At 46.8% G+C, this 19,877-nt stretch overlaps 1 protein-coding gene across 3 annotated transcripts in view; it reads right to left on the bottom strand.

Annotated features, from left to right (window-relative positions):
* Positions 1–19,877, bottom strand: part of LOC134356188 (collagen alpha-1(XV) chain-like) — a 342,799-nt gene that overhangs the window by 38,737 nt on the left and 284,185 nt on the right. For 2 of the 3 annotated variants that reach the window (XM_063066926.1, XM_063066907.1), the window contains 7 exons: positions 19,403–19,477; positions 18,741–18,776; positions 17,730–17,783; positions 17,578–17,637; positions 12,156–12,242; positions 11,973–12,014; positions 3,655–3,697 (listed from right to left, as the gene is read on the bottom strand). In XM_063066926.1, coding sequence (XP_062922996.1) covers positions 3,655–3,697; positions 11,973–12,014; positions 12,156–12,242; positions 17,578–17,637; positions 17,730–17,783; positions 18,741–18,776; positions 19,403–19,477 — 397 coding nt within the window. The remainder of the gene's footprint in view (positions 1–3,654; positions 3,698–11,972; positions 12,015–12,155; positions 12,243–17,577; positions 17,638–17,729; positions 17,784–18,740; positions 18,777–19,402; positions 19,478–19,877) is intronic. The other variant, XM_063066918.1, reaches the window with a different exon arrangement.

Raw genomic sequence — 19,877 nt, 5'->3', positions numbered from 1 at the left:
GTGAGCTGGGTGTCTGAGTGGAGATACACACTTACATCTTACCTTTGGTAGAGACATAACTCTGCCCTGCTGCCCCGTAATAACCTAGACATAACGCTATTATTATCAGGTACCAGCAGATGATGAGATGGTGGGAGGGATTGTTTTTATATCAAGATAAACCTTATTCATAATAAAAAATATATTTACAAGAATAAACTGTGCAAGGCCCTTTCGTTCTTACATTCATAGTCACTCATGGTCCTTTATCTGTGTAATTAGTTAATTACACAGATACAATTTGCCCTGACACCGATTATCCCAGTTCCATCATTCAGTTGTTTTGGAGGCTGTAACAATAATGTCGTTGACATCAAAGTATCAAGTTTCAAGGATCATGGATCAGTTTTATTCACCACATACATTTCCATGTGCTATGAATTTGCTGTGTATGTTGGTCAGAGCACAACATGCACCAAAAATAACAACATTCAACAATTATAAAAAATAAAGAATTATAGAAAAATGAACTCAGACCACAGATAGGGAATTAAATGTGCACAAATACATAAATGTCAGCATGTATTTACAATGTAAACTATTATTCAAAGTGGTTTAAAGTGTTTACAGTGCAGAGGGGTAATAGATAGAGGGGGTGCAAGGGGTTAACTAGAATGGTTGATCAGATTGGGGGAAGAAACTTTTAAGATGGCATGAAGTTTTTGTTTTAATAGCCTGAGAGCCTTTGGAATGTCCAAGAGGACCAGAAGCTTGTCGTGGTTTGGAGGCTTGCATGCCCGGAGTCAGGACTTTGTGTGTTGGCTCTTGGTAGGGTCACCCATGCCAAACAAGTCAAAGGTTAGAGGTCAGACTAAGAGTGGTCCACCAGTCTTCAGGTTCAGGGGTTCAGCTCAGGGTTAACAAACCTGACTAGTAAAACAAAACTGTTACAGAAACAGCAATGAAGAATCCCTCAACATCTGAGTGTGACGACATTCCTGAGTCTCCATCTGGGACTTGTATGACTGACAGTAGTGAAACCCAGAGGAACTTACTGACATGATGAAGGAAGAAACCCTGAACACCGCCAGAAATGGGGGACCTTCATTGCTGCCCCAAGCACCAACAACAGGCAGTATTGAGCTTTTGGAAAAGGCAGTTTGCAGGGTAGGTAGTGTCCTCAATGACATTTCCTGCCCGCTTCATTATCCTGGACACACACAAGTCCTGCAGTGATGGTAGACCACACTAGTGACTGTTTCTGCTGCCCTGTTGTAAATTATCTACTTAAGGCTTTCAATTATTTTTAAATCAGTAGACTAAAAACTCTGCAAACCAAAATAGCCACCATATTTTAATGTAAACATGAGGAATTCTGCAGATGCTGGAAATTCAAGCAACACACATCAAAGTTGCTGGTGAATGCAGCAGGCCAGGCAGCATCTCTAGGAAGAGGTACAGTCGACGTTTCGGGTCAAGACCCTTCGTCAGGACTAACTGAAAGAAGAGCTAGTAAGAGATTTGAAAGCTGGAGGGGGAGGGGGAGATCCAAAATGATAGGAGAAGACAGGAGGGGGAGGGATGGAGCCGAGAGCTGGACAGGTGATTGGCAAAAGGGATATGAGAGGATCATAGGACAGGAAGCCTAGGGAGAAAGAAAGGGGGGGGAAGCCCAGAGGATGGGCAAGGGGTATAGTCAGAGGGCCAGAAGGAGAAAAAGGAGAGAGAGGGAAAGAATGTGTGTATATAAATAAATAACGGATGGGGTACGAGGCGGAGGTGCGGCATTAGCGGAAGTTAGAGAAGTCAATGTTCATGCCATCAGGTCATCCGCCAGAGAAAGTAGGATCTTCTAGTGGCCACACATTTTAATTACACATCCCATTCCCATTCTGATACGTCTATCTACGGCCTCCTCTACTGTAAAGATGAAGCCACACTCAGGTTGGAGGAACAACACCTTATATTCCGTCTGGGTAGCCTCCAACCTGATGGCATGAACATTGACTTCTCTAACTTCCGCTAATGCCCCACCTCCCCCTCGTACCCCATCCGTTATTTATTTTTACACACACACTCTTTCTCGCTCTCTCCTTTTTCTCCCTTTGTCCCTCTGACTATACCCCTTGCCCATCCTCTGGGTTCCCCCCCCCTTTTCCTTCTCCCTAGGCCTCCTGTCCCATGATCCTCTTGTATTCCTTTTGCCAATCACCTGTCCAGCTCTTGGCTCCATCCCTCCCCCTCCTGTCTTCTCCTATCATTTCGGATCTCCCCCTCCCCCTCCTACTTTCAAATCTCTTACTAGCTCTTCCTTCAGTTAGTCCTGACGAAGGGTCTCGACCCGAAACGTCGACTGTACCTCTTCCTAGAGATGCTGCCTGGCCTGCTGCGTTCACCACCAACTTTGATGTGTGTTGACCATATTTTAATGCAGTATTTCAAGCACTTTCAAAAGGCTCATAAAACACTTTGTTCTGCATAGATAATATGAAATGCGTTTTTTCTGCACTTTAATAAAGTTGGAGGTGCTGCTGAAAAAATTCACAGCAGACCCTTTCTAATGCTTTAAATGTTATGCAGCTTTCAGAGTCCAATCCAGTGGAGAATATAGTTAATTTAAAAACTTATGGCAAGATACAATCAGAGAAGTTAGTTCATCTCTTTTATCTGTGTCCATCTAATCGTAAAGCTCAATACTGTGTCAAAGAGAACAAGCAGGCAAGTTTGGGCAGGCCTTGCATTCAAAGCATGAGTAGAGCATTGAAACAGCAGATGCTCTGATATCCTCCCTCATCTATATCATGAACGTGTGTCACTGAAACACATTGCTCAAGGAGAGCATTTAGTCAGAGTGATGAATAGCTTTGCTATTCTGGGTGTTTGAACCAATGAAAACCTAAACTGTGCACGTAGGTTGGAAATGAATAGGCGATCATGAGCTGAATGATTCTTCAGGCCAAAGTCCCGATCAGGATGGACCAAGTGTTTTGTCCTGCTGTTGGTAGGACCACGGTCATTTTTACCGGGAGAAACAAGCACACATTCTTTGTCACAAAGTGAAATCACATGCGGAGAATGGGGGCGGGGCGGTAGCGTAATGTTATGACAGCGCCTAAGACCCGGGTTCAATTCCCGCTGCTGTCTTTTAAGGAGTTCGTATGTTCTCCGCGTGACTGACTGTGTTCCCTCCGGGTGCTCCTGTATCTTGCCATCGTCCAAGCACGTCCGAGTTAATAGCTAATTGGTTGCATTGGTGAAATGGGCCAGCGCAGGCCTGTTGGACCAGAAGGATCAGCTACTACGCTGTATCTCTAAGTAACATAGATCAAACCAATAAAAGCATTGCAGATTTGTGTTACTGAGAGATACAGTGTGGAGTCAGCCCTCTGGCACTGTGAGCCATGCCGCCCCAGAAACCCCACAACCCCAATTAACCCTAACCCAATCACGGGACAGTTTACAATGACCAATTAACCTAGCTGGTACATCTTTAGACCGAGGGAGGAAACCAGAGCACACGGTGAAGACACACACTTCCCACGTGAGGGACGCACAGAAACTCCTCACAGAACGCCAGCGGAATTGAACTCGGAGCTCCGAAAAGCTCCGGGCTGTAATAGCCTCATGCTAACCTTGGTGCCCAGATGTGAGCAGACGGGTAACAAGTTAACCTACCCAGACAGTTGACATCCCCTTCTTGTTGAAATTGACCATTTATCTAAAAGATCAAAAACAGACAAGATGTTAGTGAAAACAAACTTTCTCTCTCCACAACACCTCTCAGCAAATTCACCCAGAAATATTTTAAAATTAACATTATCTCAACTATTGTTTATTTACACCTTTCAAACACTGTCGATAATCCTTATTTTAACACTGCACAAGAGATTCTGCAGACACTGGAAATCCATACAAAATTGAAAACTCAGCAGGTCAGACAGCATCTATGGAAACAAATAACAGTTGAGGTTTCAGGCAGAGACCCTTCTTCAGGACTGGAAAGGAGGGGGCAGAAGCTAGAATAAGAGGGGAAGGAGTACAAACTAGGTGATAGGTGAGGTCAGGTGGGTGGGGGAGGGGGATGAAGTAAGACGTTGGGAGGTGATAGGTGCAAAAGGGGTAGGCTGATGAGGGAATCTGATGGGAGAAGAGAGTGGACCATGGAAGAAAGGAGGAGAGGCACCAGGGGGAGGTGATAGGCGGGTGAGGAGTAGGAGGGGGCCAGAGTGGGGAATGGAAGAAGAGGAAGGGAAAAATTTGCCAGGTTGGAGAAATTGATGTTCATACTATCAGGCTGGAGGCTACCCAGATGAAATACGAGGTGTTGCTCCTCCAACCAGAGAGTGGCTTCGTCATGGAGAGGAGACCATGAACTGACGTGTCCAAATGAATGTGGGAATTGGAATTAAAATGGTTGGCCACCAGGAAGTCTGGCTTCTTGCAGATGGAGCGAACGTGCTGGGCAAATCCGTCCTCCAATCTTTGTCAGGTCTCACTAACGTCGAGGATGTCCATTCGGGAGCACCGGATACAGTAGATGACTGCAACAGATTAGCTGGTGAGGTGTTGCCTCACCTGGGAGAACAGTTTGGGGCCCTGAGTGGAGGTGAGAGATGAGGTAAATGAGCAGATGTTATGACTTGAATCTTATTGAGGCCTCCGTTGGTCAGGGTCAACCATGAATATTGCATCCTAGCTGTCTAGATACAGAGGCCAGGCCAGTACGATATGGAGAGCAAGCTGTTGCTCCCCTTCTCCACACATCTGATGAACCCAAAGGGACGGCAGAGACCGGTTCAGTTTGGCAGTGTTGCAGGAGTTGCCAGTCAGCATTGAACTCAAGATGGAGACTCCAGCTCCAGATTTCTCTTGAGTTTACTCCTGAAGCCTTCCCAGTGAGTGGGTATGGCCACGAGGCACCGGAGGTTTGAGATCAGAATTTCCTTTTCTTAGAAGAGCTGCCAGCCACGGCTGACGAGCCCCATTTACCCGAAGTGATGGGTTTTAAGGTGCCGATAACCCACCTTTGCCCCTTCTCCTATCAGTAGAAATGGTTCTGCTGGGCTTTGTAACTAAGCCACAGGTGAAGGACAGGAGCTGGACTTGTTGTCAGAGGCTGTTTGAGGTGCACACCATTGGGAGCTCGTCACCAATACCATCCCCGGCCATAACAACCTTAATTCTAACAACTGATATTTGGCATAAATCTATATTCCTGTGCAAATCTCAATAAATAGAGAGAGTAATGAGCAGACTATTTCTCACTTGAGGACTCAAAAGATGCAGAGAGCACTCGCGTTTTTGTATCCAGACCCTCGACGTCCAACACTCTCTACCCATCAGACACTGCATTGTGCGCAGCATGCATTCTAAGTCAGGGGCGGTGAGTTCTCGCTCTCGGAATTGCCAAGCGGCCTGGCGTTTCAATATCTCCAGGCGTGCCTTCGGGTTGTGGCCCCGTGGACGACCCGATTCCAATGTCACCGACCGAGGTGTCGTGGGAGACAGAATCACTGAGATAGCGGGTGATGTGAGCAGCTGTTGGAGGCCCCTGCACTCGAGCAATCCCGCTCTCCCCGTCTCTCTCGATGGTGGGTGAGAGTCTGTTCGTCTTCGAGTCAGAAGGCTCAGGCAAGCGACGCGGCAGATTGCAACATCGGAAAAGTGAGCTGAAGGTCTCCCTCTCGCTGTGGCAGGAGTGATATCTCTCTCTCCCTCATTAGTGAGACTGAGAGCCTGTCTGAGATGGCAGAGTGTTGGGATGGACAGTAGATTGTAGTCTCCAGGGACTTTGCTATTGCTAGCATGGTGGAGGGTGGGGGGTTCCTGGCTGACACACTTGCTGAAGCAAGTGGGGGGAGGGGGAGAACGCAGGGTTGATGTTTTGCTGCTGCTTGTGTGCGTGTGGGGGGGAGGGGGGCTTTGGGGTTCTAACATTTTCTCTTATTCATCCTTTGGGTTTTTTTCTGTTTTGTGGATGTCTGTGAAGAGTAAGAATTTCAGGTTGCATACTGTAGACATTCTCTGATATTAAATTGAACCATTGAACGATGTCATGCAAAACAATTAACCGGCAGATTTTCGCCATGCATCATGCCACATTCATTTCTATTTACTATCATGCTTCCCATAAGGTTCATCGACAATTCTGTTAAGCCTCTGGAAATTGCTCCGGAAATTCTGTCTCTCAAGCAAGTGCAGGAGTTTTAAGGTGAGCTCATTGATTAAGGTGAAGTTCAGCAAAGAGGTACAGGAGCCTTAGGTCCTACACCACCAGTTTCAGGAACTGCTATTTCGGGGGAAAGGTAGGACACTGGGGTTGTGAGGGGTAAAGAATCAGTCATGATGGAATGACCAGAACAGACATGATGGGCCGAATGGCCTAATTCTTCTCTGATATCTTTTGGTCTTACAACCATCAGGCTCTTGAACCGGTGTGGATAACTTCACTCACGTCAGATCTGAACTAATTCCACAACCTACAGACTGGCTTTCAAGGAGTCTTTACAAGTGATGTTCTCAGTATTATTTATTTTTTATTCGCACAATTTGATTTCTTTTACATATTAGCTGTTTGTCAGTCTGTTAATATGTAGATTTTCATAAATTCTATGGTATTTCTTTATTTTCCCATCAATACCTGCTACAAATGAATCTCAGGGTAGTTCTTGTTTGGGCCAACACGGTAGTGTAGTGGTCAGCACAATGCTTTACAGTACAGCTGACACGGGTTCAATTCCCTCTGTTGCTTATGAGGAGTCTGTATGTTCTCCCGGTGACCGCGTGGGTTCCCCACCGGTCGGTAGGTTAATTGGTCATTGAGACTAGGTTAGGGTTGAATCGGGGGATAGCTGGGCAGCCTGGCTTGAAGGGCCGGAAGGGCCTTTTCCCAGCTGTATCTCAACGACACCATAAGCTACACACATAAGATGCTGGAGGAACTCAGCAGGTCAGGCAGCATCTATGGTAAAGAGTAAATAGTCGATGTTTCGGGCTGAGACCCTTCTCCAGACTGGAAGAAGGGCCTCGGCCCAAAACATCGATTGTTTACTCATTTCCATAGATGCTGCCTGACCTGCTGAGTTCCTCCAGCATCTTGTGTGTGTTGCTTTGGATTTCCAGCAGATATTCTTATGCTTGCAATAACACCATAAGACCATAATGCATTAGGGCAGAATTAGGCCATTTGGCCCATCGAGTCTGCTCTGCCATTTCATCATGGCTGGTCCATTTCCTCTCAACCCCAATATCCTGCCTTCTCCCCATTAATAAATAAATTGATAAGATAAGATAAAATAAGATAATGAATTGACTTTGATCATGAATGCTTCGAAGTGCGTCCAAAGGTTAGGTAAAAGGATGTGGGAGCCTTAGAGAGGTTTCAGAGGAGATTTATCAAGATGCTGTCTGGATTAGAGAGCATCTTTTATGAAGACATTTGACAAGGTTCCACACGGTAGGCTTATTCAGAAAGTCAGAAGGTATGGGATCCAGGGAAGTTTGGCCAGGTGGATTCAGAATTGGCTTGCCTGCAGAAGGCAGAGGGTGGTGGTGGAGGGAGTACATTCAGATTGGAGGATTGTGACTAGTGGTGTCCCACAAGGATCTGTTCTGGGACCTCTACTTTTCGTGATTTTTATTAACGACCTGGATGTTGGGGTAGAAGGGTGGGTTGGCAAGTTTGCAGACGACACAAAGGTTGGTGGTGTTGTAGATAGTGTAGAGGATTGTTGAAGATTGCAGAGAGACATTGATAGGTTGCAGAAGTGGGCTGAGAAGTGGCAGATGGAGTTCAACCCGGAGAAGTGTGAGGTGGAACACTTTGGAAGGACAAACTCCAAGGCAGAGTACAAAGTAAATGGCAGGATACTTGGTAGTGTGGAGGAGCAGAAGGATCTGGGGGTACATGTCCCCAGATCCCTGAAAGTTGCCTCACAGGTAGATAGGGTAGTTAAAAAAGCTTATGGGGTATTATCTTTCATAAGTCGAGGGATAGAGTTTAAGAGCCGCGATGTAATGATGCAGCTCTATAAAACTCTGGTTAGGCCACACTTGGAGTACTGTGTCCAGTTCTGGTCGCCTCACTATAGGAAGGATGTGGAAGCATTGGAAAGGGTACAGAGGAGATTTACCAGGATGCTGCCTGGTTTAGAGAGTATGCATTATGATCAGAGATTAAGGGAGCTAGGGCTTTACTCTTTGGAGAGAAGGAGGATGAGAGGAGACATGATAAAGGTGTACAAGATAATAAGAGGAATAGATAGAGTGGATAGCCAGCGCCTCTTCCCCAGGGCACCACTGCTCAATACAAGAGGACATGGCTTTAAGGTAAGGGGTGGGAAGTTCATGGGGGATATTAGAGGAAGGTTTTTTACTCAGAGAGTGGTTGGTGCATGGAATGCACTGCCTGAGTCAGTGGTGGAGGCAGATACACTAGTGAAGTTTAAGAGACTACTAGACAGGTATATGGAGGAATTTAAGGTGGGGGGTTATATGGGAGGCAGGCTTTGAGGGTCGGCACAACATTGTGGGCCGAAGGGCCTGTAATGTGCTGTACTAGTCTATGTCCTAAGACAAGTTGAACAAACTAGGACTTTTCTCTTTGGAGTGAAGGAACATGAGATGTTTCTTCATTGAGGTGTACAAGGGGATAAGAAGCACAGATGGAGGCACAAAGTGAATCTTTGGCAAGCATTGACAATATGCTGACTGCGAGGTCGCACAACACTGCAGACCCAGTTAATGAACGCCGAGGGCGTGAGTCCAGTGTTTTAATTGAATTGTTATGCAACAATGAGAAAAACACAAATGCCAGATGTGTAGATGTTGATATTAATGTAACTTCAGCTTTGCAATGGATGAAAGAAAATTCTCCCATGTGTTCTGCTCAGAGCCATTTTCCCCAGAGCAGAAATGGCTAATACCAAAGGTCATAATTTTAAGGCGACTGCAGGAAAGTATAGGGGGCGGGGCATTGAACGATGTAAGGGGTAAGTTGTTTTCAACCATTCTGCACTGGCCTGCAGAAATTTAACTTTCTTCACTTTGAAAATTGAAATATCTTTATTGTCATTGCATAGTACTGTACAATTTGTCATGCACCAATACAGCGAAAATGAGTTTGCAACTCGAAGATGTAATGATTATTACATCTGCTCCATTCATTGCCCACTCAGGCAGGTGTATCGCAGGGTATCACATCTGGCTGGCTGTTTCTTTTCCTCAGGTCACATCTGGCCCGAGAAGCAGTTTCCCAGTACCTCCAGAGTCAGCTCCTTCAGTGACAAATAATGGTAATTATTATACGTTAGGGGCATTTAAGAGGCTCTTCTATAGGCACATGGATGATAAAAAAATATCGGGGGCTATGTGGGTAGGGAGCAGTAGATTGGTCTTCGAGTAAATTCCTCAGTGTTCTTATTTCTGAGGACTCGTACTGGGCCCAACACACGAGTGCCATTATGAAGAAAGCGAGGTAGTGCCTTTACTTCCTTAGAAGTTAGTGAAGGTTTGACATGACATCTAAAACTTTGACAAACTTCTATATATGTAGAGTGGAGAGTATCTCTCTCCTGCATGGTTGCATCATGGCCTGACATCAGTGGTTGGGAACTTGTTGGAATTGATTGTTAGGGATGAGATTACAGAGTATCTGGAGGCACATGACAAGATAGACCAAAGCCAGAATGGTTTCCTGAAAGGAAAATCCTGCCTGACTGACCTACTTCAACTTTTTGAGGAAATTACAAGCAGGGTAGACAAAGGAGATGCAGTAGACGTGGTGTACTTGGATTCCCAGAAGGCCTTTGACAAGGTGACGCACATGAGGCTGTTTAGCAAATTAAGAGCCTATGGAATTACAGGGGAGTTAGTAGCGAGGGTGGGGCATTGGCTGATCAGCAGAAAACAGAGAGTGAGAATAAAGGGATCCTATTCTGGCTGGCTGCCAGTTACCAGTGGAGTTCCACAGGGGATGGTGTTGGGACCGCTGCTTTTTACGATGTCTGTCAATGATTTGGACTATGGGATTAATGGATTTGTGGCTAAATTTGCTGATGATACAAAGATAGGTGGAGGAGCGGGTAGTATTGAGGAAACAGAGAGCCTGCAGAGAGACTTAGATAGTTTAGGGGAATGGGCAAAGAAGTGGCAAATGAAATACAATGTTGGAAAGTGTATGGTCATGAACTTTGGTGGAAGAAATACATGGACAGACTTTTATTTAGATGGGGGAGAATTCAAAATGCAGAGATGCAAAGGGACTTGGGAGTCCTTGTGCAGGATACCCTAAAGGTTAACCTCCAGGTTGAGTCGGTGGTGAAGAAAGTGAAAGCAATGTTGGTATTCACTTCTAGAGGTATAGAATATTAGAGCAGGGAAGTGATGTTGAGGCTCTATAAGGCACTTGTGAGACCACACTTTGAGTATTGTGTGCAGTTTTGGGCTCCTTATTTTAGAAACTATATACTGACATTGGAGAGGGTTTAGAGAAGATTCACGAGAATGATTCCAGGAATGAAAGGATTACCTTATGAGGAACATCTAGCAACTCTTGGGCTGTATTCCCTGGAGTTCAGGAGAATGAAGGAGGATCTCATAGAAACATTCCAAATGTTAAAAGGCCTGAACAGATTAGATATGGTAAAGTTATTTCCCATGGTAGGGGAGTCTAGGACAAGAGGGCATGACTTCAGGATTGAAGGACGTCCATTTAGAACTGAGATGGGGAGAAATTACTTTAGTCAGAGGGTGGTAAATCTGTGGAATTTGTTGCCACGAGTGGCAGTGGAGGCCAAGTCATTGGGTGTATTTAAGGCAGAGACAGATATATTGTTGATTAGCCAGGGCATCAAAGGATATGGGGCGAAGGCAGGGGAGTGGGGATGACTGGAAGAATTGGATCAGCCCGTGATTGAATGGTGGAGTAGACTTGATGGGCTGAATGGCCTACTTCTGCTCCTATATCTTATGGTCTTATGGTCTTATGGCCTGGTATGGAAACACCAAAAAAAGCAGTGGATACTGCCCAGTCCATCATGGATAAAGCTCTCCCAACCATTGGGCACATCTGCATGAAACGCTGTTGCATGAAAACAGCATCCATCATTTGGGACCCCCACCACCAAGTTATGCTCTCTTCTCACTGCTGCCATCAGGAAGGAGGTACAGAAGCCTCAGAACTCACGCCACCAGGTTCAGTCACAGATATTACCCCTCAAGCATCAGGCTCCTCAAACAAAGGGGATAACTTCACTCAACTTCACTTGTCTCATCATTAAGATGTCCCCACAATGCATGGACTCTCTTTCAAGGACTCCTCATCTCATGTTCTCCATAGTTATTACTTATTATTATTATTTCTTTCGTATTTGAACAGTTTGTTGTCTTTTGCACATTGGTTGTTTGTCTGTTCTGTTGGGTAAGGCCTTCCATTGATTCTATTATGGTTATTGGATTTACTGAGAATGCCTGCAATAAAGCAAATTGCAGGGTTGTATATGGTGACATATATGAACTTTGATAATAAATGTACTTTGTAGAGTAGGTTAAAAGGTCAGCAGATCATTGTGGGCCGAAGGGCCAGTACTGTGCTGTACTGTTCTTGGTTCAACGTTATGCTGAAATGGCATCTTGGCCATAGCATTTCCTCCTGTGATGTGCATTTCATGAGACAGTACTCCTGGCTGCACAAGACAAGCACATTTCCAAAGGCTGTTCACATCTTCACAATTATGTTAAGACACAAGACAACATGTCTGAAGTCAGTAACTGGTCCAGTTTTAATAAGAAATGAATACTTACTTTTGGAGTGTTAAGCATGTAAGTTGTAGCATTCAGGACAAGCACAGGCAGAAAGAAAAGGGTCTCAGGGATTATTAATGAACAGAAGACCAAGCATACGCTCACGGCTGGGTTACCAAAATGTTGGGCTTCCATTTGTCAAAAGGAACTGCAATACCAAAACATGACAATGTATTCTTCATTACACTTACGGGCATTTTGCAGTGCGGCCTGGGAGGAACTGGAAAAACTGTCTATTCAAAGTTGAAGGAAAGCGAATTGGCAATTAAAAACAAGTGAACACAGAGGTGATTTAAAAAAAATCAGACCACCAAATGGGAAAAGAACAATACAGAGAAAGACGAGCAATCCAAAGAAGTGAAGAAATAACTTACTCCTTTTATGTTGAGAATCCGACCAGGATGTCCTGGAATTCCCGGAGGACCTGGAGGACCTGGAGGTCCAGGAGACCCAACAGGGCTCTGAAAATGGAATCAGATGATTGGTTTTTCTGTTAGTCTTTTGACTAAGAATGACAGTCTCCTTCTCAACTCTTGGCATAGAGAATGCAATCACATTTTGCTCCTGCTCGTGCGGAGGGTGGGGGAGGAGGGACTTTGGGAGCTTTGATTCATTCTATGGGGTCTCTTGTTTTTGTGGATGTCTGTGAAGAGTACAAATTTCAAGTTGTATACTGTATAGATTCTCTGATACTAAAGGACCGAGATGACTGAAACGAAGTAGAGTACAAGGGCCACAGATAATGCCGCATCTCTATAAAATCCTGGTTAGACCACACTTAAGAGTTTTGTAATCACCCGAGGTTCTGCAGAAACTGAAAATCCACACACAAAACGCTGGAGGAACTCTGCAGGTCAGGCAGCATCTATGGAGGGAATAAGGGAGTATTGTGTCCAGTTTTGGTCGCATCATTATAGAATGTGGAAGCTTTAGAGACGGTTCAGAGGAGATTTACTAGGATGCTACCTGGACTAAAGAGCATGTCTTATGGGGAAAGGTTGAGTGAGCTAGGGCTTTTATCTTTGGAATGAAGGAAGATGAGTGGTGACCAACATGTACAAGATGATAAGAGCCATAGATGCAGTGGACAGCCAGAGACTTTTTCCCCAGGGTAGAAAATGGTAAAATAAAAGAACATAATTTTCAGATGATTGGGGGAAAGTATAGGAGGGGATGTGAGGGGTAGGTTTTTTACCCAGAGAGTGGTGGGTGTATGGGGTTCCCTGGTGGTAGAGGGCAACCTATTAGCGATACTTAAGAGACTTTTGAATAGGCACATGAATGATAGAAAAACGGAGGGCATGTGGAGGGAAGAATTAGATTGATCTTGAAGGTTGACACAACTTTGAGGGCCAAAGGTCCTGCACTGTTTGAAGATCTATGTTCTATCAGACATATTCACCTTTATTAAACAGTAAAGAAAGCCTGAGAATAAAACACACACAAAATCCTGGAGGAACTTAGCAGGTCAGGCAGCAACTATGGAGAGGAATAAGGAAGTATTGTGTTTAGTTCTGGTCGCCTCATTACAGGAAGGATGAGACGGCTTTAGAGAGGGTGCAGAAGAGATTTACTAGGATGCTGCTTGGATTAGAGAGCGTACAGTATCTCACGGAGATAGGTTGAGCAAGCTTGGTGTTTTCTCTTTGGACTGAAGGAGGATGAGAGGTGACTTGATACAGGTGTACAAAATGATAAGAGGAATAAATAAGAGTCAACAGCCAGAGGCTTTTTCCCAGGGTTAATGGCTAATTTTAAGCTGATTGGAGGAAAAGATAGGAGGGATGTCAGAGAGAGGACTTCAATCTCCAAAAATGGCACTATCCACACAATTCCATGAAAAAAAAGGTAATTCTAACCATCTGGATTCTTAATTGATCTTCATTTCTAACATAACCTGAGGTATGGATAATGGGAAGTCAAAAATTTTAATTAAGTTCAACATTTTTTCTAGGCATGTGAGGTTTTGGACTCCTTATCAAAGACAGGATGTGCTAGCATTGGAGAGGGTCAGAGCAAGTTCACGAGAATGACCATGGGAATGGAAGGGTTAACGTAGCGCTCGATAGCTCTGGGCCTGTTCTTCACTGGAGTTTAGATGAGTGAGGGGGGGATCTCATTGAAACCTATTGAATATTGAAAGGCCTAGAGAGAGTGGATGTGGAGAGTTTGTGTCCTATAGTGGAGAAGTTGAGAACCAGAGGGCACAGCCTCAGAAGACAAGGATGACCCTTTAGAATGGAGATGAGGAGGAATTTCTTTAGCCAAGGGGGTGGGGTGAACTTGTGGAACTTATTGGTACAGATGGCTGTGGAGGTGGGCATATTTAAAATGGAAGCTGATAGTTTGGCCGTCAAAGGTTGCAGGGAGAATAGTGTTGAGAAGGATAGCAAATAAACCTTGATGGAATGGTGCAGCAGATTAGATGGGCTGAATGACCTAATTCTACTGTTATGACTTATAGTTATTTACAGCATATATAGTTTGACCATATGTACTTTATCATAACAAAATGTGCTGTATTGTAACTATATTGTTGTCTGTGAATTTAGAGACTGAGCTCTGTACTCGGCGCCAGAGGAAAAAAATTTCCTTTTGCCGTACACGTCTATAGTCGAATGACAATAAACTTGAACTAGAATTTTTAACATAAGCTGAGATATGGACAAGGGTTAGGCTAAATCCTCACTTCAGTTCAATATTTTCACCAGGTGTGAAACTTGTGTGAAAGGGAGAAAGCTGCTGGTGAGAGGGGGAGATCTGTTGGTGAGAGAAGGGGAGGTCTGTTGGTGAGAGGGGAGAGCTGCTGGTGAGGGGAGAAGAGCTGCTGGTGAGAGGGGGAGAGCTGCTGGCGCGGGGGGGGAGTGCTGCTGGTGAGGGGGGAGAGCTGCTGGTGAGAGGTGGAGAGCTGCTGGTGAGATGGAGAAGAGCTGCTGGTGAGGGGGAAGAGCTGCTGGTGAGAGGGGGAGAGCTGCTGGTGAGATGGGGAGAGCTGCTGGTGAGGGGGAGAGCTGCTGGTGAGAGGTGGAGAGCTGCTGGTGAGAGGGAGAAGAGCTGCTGGTGAGGGGAGAGAGCTGCTGGTGAGAGGGGGATCTGCTGGTGAGAGAGGGAGATCTGTTGGTGAGAGGGGAGAGCTGCTGGTGAGGGGAAGAGCTGCTGGTGAGAGGGAGAAGAGCTGCTGGTGAGGGGAAGAGCTGCTGGTGAGAGGGGGAGAGCTGCTGGTGAGGGGAGAGTGCTGCTGGTGAGGGGGAGAGCTGCTGGTGAGAGCGAAAAGAACTGCTGGTGAGAGGGGGAGAGCTGCTGGTGAGAGGGAGAAGAGCTGCTGGTGAGAGGGGAGATCTGTTGGTGAGGGGGAGAGCTGCTGGTGACAGGAGGAGAGCTGCTGGTGAGAGGGGGGAGAGCTGCTCGTGAGAGGGGGATACCTGCTGGTGAGGGGGATACCTGCTGGTGAGAGGGAGAAGAGCTGCTGGTGAGAGGGAGAGAGCTGTTGGTGAGAGGGAGAGAGCTGCTGGTGAGAGGGAGAGAGCTGTTGGCGAGAGGGGGATACCTGCTGGTGAGAGGGGAGAGCTGCTGGTGAGAGGGAGAGCTGCTGGTGAGGGGAGAAGAGCTGCTGGTGAGAGGGAGAAGAGCTGCTGGTGAGAGGGGGGATCTGTTGGTGAGAGGGGGAGAGCTGCTGGTGAGATGGGGAGAGCTGCTGGTGAGGGGGGAGAACTGTTGGTGAGAGGGGGAGATCTGTTGGTGAGAGGGGGATACCTGCTGGTGAGAGGGAGAAGAGCTGCTGGTGAGAGGGAGAGCTGTTGGCGAGAGGGGGGAGAGCTGTTGGTGAGAGGGAGAAAAGCTGCTGGTGAGAGGGGGAGAGCTGCTGGTGAGGGGTGTGTGCTGCTGGTGAGGGGGAGAGCTTCTGGTGAGAGGTGGAGAGCTGCTGGTGAGAGGGAGAAGAGCTGCTGGTGAGGGGGGAGAGCTGCTGGTGAGAGGGGGAGCTGCTGGTGAGAGAGGGAGATCTGTTGGTGAGAGGGGAGAGCTGCTGGTGAGGGGGAGAAGAGCTGCTGGTGAGAGGGGGAGAGCTGCTGGCGAGGGGGAGTGCTGCTGGTGAGGGGGAGAGCTGCTGGTGAGAGGGAGAAGAACTGCTGGTGAGAGGGGGAGAGCTGCTGGTGAGAGGGAGAGCTGCTGGTGAGAGGGGGGAGAGCTGCTCGTGAGAGGGGGATACCTGCTGGTGAGGGGGATACCTGTTGGTGAGAGGGAGAAGAGCTGCTGGTGAGAGGGAGAGAGTTGTTGGCGACAGTGGGGAGAGCTGCTGGTGAGGGGAGAACAGCTGCTGGTGAGAGGGGGAGAGCTGCTGGTGAGGGGAGAAGAGCTGCTGATGAGAGGGAGAACTGCTAGTGAGAGGGGAGAGCTGCTGGCGAGGAGGAGAAGAGCTGCTGGTGAGAGGGAGAAGAGCTGCTGGTGAGAGGGGGAGATCTGTTGGTGAGAGGGGGAGAGCTGCTGGCGAGTGGAGGGAGAGCTGCTGGCGAGAGGGGGATACCTGCTGGTGAGAGGGGAGAGCTGCTGGTGAGAGGGGAGAGCTGCTGGTGAGAGGGGGAGAGCTGCTGGTGAGATGGGGAGAGCTGCTGGTGAGGGGGGAGAACTGTTGGTGAGAGGGGGAGATCTGTTGGTGAGAGGGGGATACCTGCTGGTGAGAGGGAGAAGAGCTGCTGGTGAGAGGGAGAGAGCTGTTGGCGAGACGGGGGAGAGCTGTTGACGAGAGGGGGGAGAGCTGTTGGTGAGAGGGAGAAGAGCTGCTGATGAGAGGGAGAACTGCTGGTGAGAGGGGAGAGCTGCTGGTGAGGAGGAGAAGAGCTGCTGGTGAGAGGGAGAAGAGCTGCTGGTGAGAGGGAGAAGAGCTGCTGGTGAGAGGGAGAAGAGCTGCTGGTGAGAGGGAGAAGAGCTGCTGGTGAGAGGGGGAGATCTGTTGGTGAGAGGGGGAGATCTGTTGGTGAGAGGGGGAGAGCTGCTGGTGAGAGGGGGAGAGCTGTTGGTGAGGGGGAGATCTGTTGGTGAGAGGGGGAGATCTGTTGGTGAGAGGGGGAGAGCTGCTGGCGAGTGGGGGGAGAGCTGCTGGCGAGAGGGGGATACCTGCTGGTAAGAGGGGAGAGCTGCTGGTGAGAGGGGAGAGCTGCTGGTGAGAGGGGAGAGCTGCTGGTGAGGGGAGAAGAGCTGCTGGTGAGAGGGAGAAGAGCTGCTGGTGAGAGGGGGAGATCTGTTGGTGAGAGGGGGAGAGCTGCTGGTGAGAGGGAGATACCTGCTGGTGAGAGGAGAAGAGCTGCTGGTGGGAGGGAGAGAGCTGTTGGTGAGAGGGGGGAGAGCTGCTGGTGAGGGGGAGAGCTGCTGGTGAGGGGAGAGGGGCTGGTGAGAGAGGGGAGATCTGTTGGTGAGGGGAGAGAGCTGCTGGGGAGAGAGGGGGATCTGTTGGTGAGAGAGGGAGAGCTGCTGGTGAGATGGGGAGAGCTGCTGGTGAGAGAGGGGAAATCTGTTGATGAGAGAGGGAAATTTGTTGGCAAGAGAGGGAGAGCTGTTGGCAAGAGGAGGCAATGAATGTTGTTCAAAAGGGAGTGAGATATGTCAAAAAATATCGATTAGTGAGGCTGTAAATCTCATGGATGAAGCATGCATCTGAACTGCTAGCCTCCCAGGAAAGTGTGCGATTCCTGCACAGTATGAATGATATACTCGCCAGTCTTTATCCATAATCTCTCGAGAGACGCATAGATCAAGAGAAATATAAACTGCTCTGATTAGATTTCATCAGAGCACTCGTACCACGGGAGTTAATGCTGGTTCACCTTTCTGACCCTTTCTACCATTTATGCCTGGGCGACCCTGCAAAAACAAAACACATCCACTGATTATTTATTTATCTGCTCTGAATATTTCATGTTGTTTTTTTCTCTCTGTAATGCTTTTGAACTTACATGTCTGCCTGGAAAACCAAGCTCTCCTTTTGGCCCTTGATGCCCCATCGGCCCCTACAAAACAAGTCCAAGAGACAAGACATTGCGTCACACCCTCCATTTGATTCCAGTCAGGACACAAGAAACAATCTCTGTTGTTTGAGAAGAAATAAACATGCAGCCGTATTTTCAAATGAATACATAGTTAAATGCTGCTCTGAGATCGTCCTAATCACTTGCCTCCCCCTCCTTTAGGCCCTTGCTTGGGGAAACACAGAGCATTTCCATTTCGTCCCTCCCTCAGAATCAGAGTTCAGATTCATTTATTTATCACATGTACATCGAAACATATAGTGAAATGTATATTGCAACAGTAAGGTTCTTAGTTAGTCAGGGCATCAAAGATTACAGGGAGAAGGCAGGAGATTGGGGCTTAGAGGAAAAATGGATTAGACCTGATGAAATGGCAGAACAGACTCAATGGGCCAAATGGCCTAATTCTGCTCCTATCTCTTATGATTATTTTGAATTCTTCCATAAGATCACCAGCCTCAAAGGACACAGCCTCAGAATAGAGGGATGTCCATTCAGAACAGAGATGTGGAGGAATTTCTTTAGCCAGAGGGTGGTGAATCTGTGGAATTCATTGCCACAGATGGCAGTGGAGGCCAAGTCATTGAATATATTTAAGGCAGAGGTTGATACGTTCTTGATTAGTCAGGTCATGAAGGGATACGGGGAGAAGGCAGATTGGCGAGAATGGATCAGCCAGCTGAAATGGTGGAGCAGACTTGATGGGCCAAATAGCCTATGGGTCTAAGGTATCTTCTTCATCATCATCAGGGGTCTGAGTTGATCTTCCCCACCCTCACTGCATGAAACTTCACCCCAATAGCATCTGGGCAAATCTGTGTGGTGCCTTCTGAAACTCCCATAATTAATATGAAGTCCCAGTAAGAGGGGCATTATAATCTACAATTCAAATCATAACTCATGCAGAAAAGGAAAGTCCAATGTGTAAAGACTTCCTACCAGAGGCCCAGAGGGTCCTTGCGGGCCACGTTGACCCTGTGAGGAAGATAAAATATAATTAATTACATGATCAATAACCGGGATAAGTGATCAATAACTAAGGTAAGTTATAACTGTGTGAACAATAGCCAATATAAGTGATCATTTCCTTAACGATTCAGGAACAGCTTTTCCCCGCTCCAGCAGATCTCTGAATGGACGTTGCTCACCTCGAACGATATCTTGCTACTTTGTCTTTTCTCTCCCTTTCTGCACCGCTTGTTTAACAACTTTAAAAAATCTAAACACTTCTTACTGTAGTTTACAATTTTTGTGGTTATACAGCTGCGGCATGGCAACATATTTCATGACATATGCCAGTGATATTAAACCTGATTTCTGACTCTGATTCCAGATAAGTTATCATGAAATAATCAACAGCCAGGTTAAATGATGAGTAAGTGATCAATAGCCAAGATGAGTTACAATTATGTGATCTATTGCCTGGGAAAGTGATGAGCAGTGATCAAGCCAAGTTATAATTGGATGATAAATAGTCAGGATTAGTGATCAATAGCCAAGATACATTCTAATTACGTGATTCGCCAGGATTTAAAGCATCAAACAATCTTGGTTTAATCAACAGACAATTAAATTCCCCTTCCACCATCTGCTACACTCACCTTTTCACCTTTTACTGACAAGGCCAGCATTGAGGTATCTGTGGCCAAAATACCTCCAGGCTCACCCTTTTCACCCTGCAGTCAAAACAAAATAAGGAGTCTGATGTAACAAGAGGATGCAAAAATGGTGAAAGCCTACATGTGGATCTGTGCAGGCCGGCTTATCATCTACATTGCTGGCAGGGAGGACACTTATAGAGAGAGTGCAGAGGAGATTTACAAGGATGTTGCCTGGATTGGAGAGTGTGCCTGATGAAAGCAGGTTGAGTGAACTTGGCCTTTTCTCCTTGGAGCAATAGAGGATGAGATGTGACCTGATAGAAATGTATAAGATGATGAGAGGCATTTTTCCAGGGCTGAAGTGGCTAAAACGAGGGGGAATGGTGTTAAGGCGCTTGAAAATATTTACAGAGGGGATATCAAGGCTGGTTTTCACACGGAGAGTGGTGGATGCGAGGAATGCACTGTCAGTGAC

Source organism: Mobula hypostoma, chromosome 1, assembly GCF_963921235.1.
Source record: "Mobula hypostoma chromosome 1, sMobHyp1.1, whole genome shotgun sequence".
Lineage (NCBI taxonomy): Eukaryota > Metazoa > Chordata > Chondrichthyes > Myliobatiformes > Myliobatidae > Mobula > Mobula hypostoma.
This window is presented reverse-complemented; position numbering and strand designations above follow the sequence as displayed.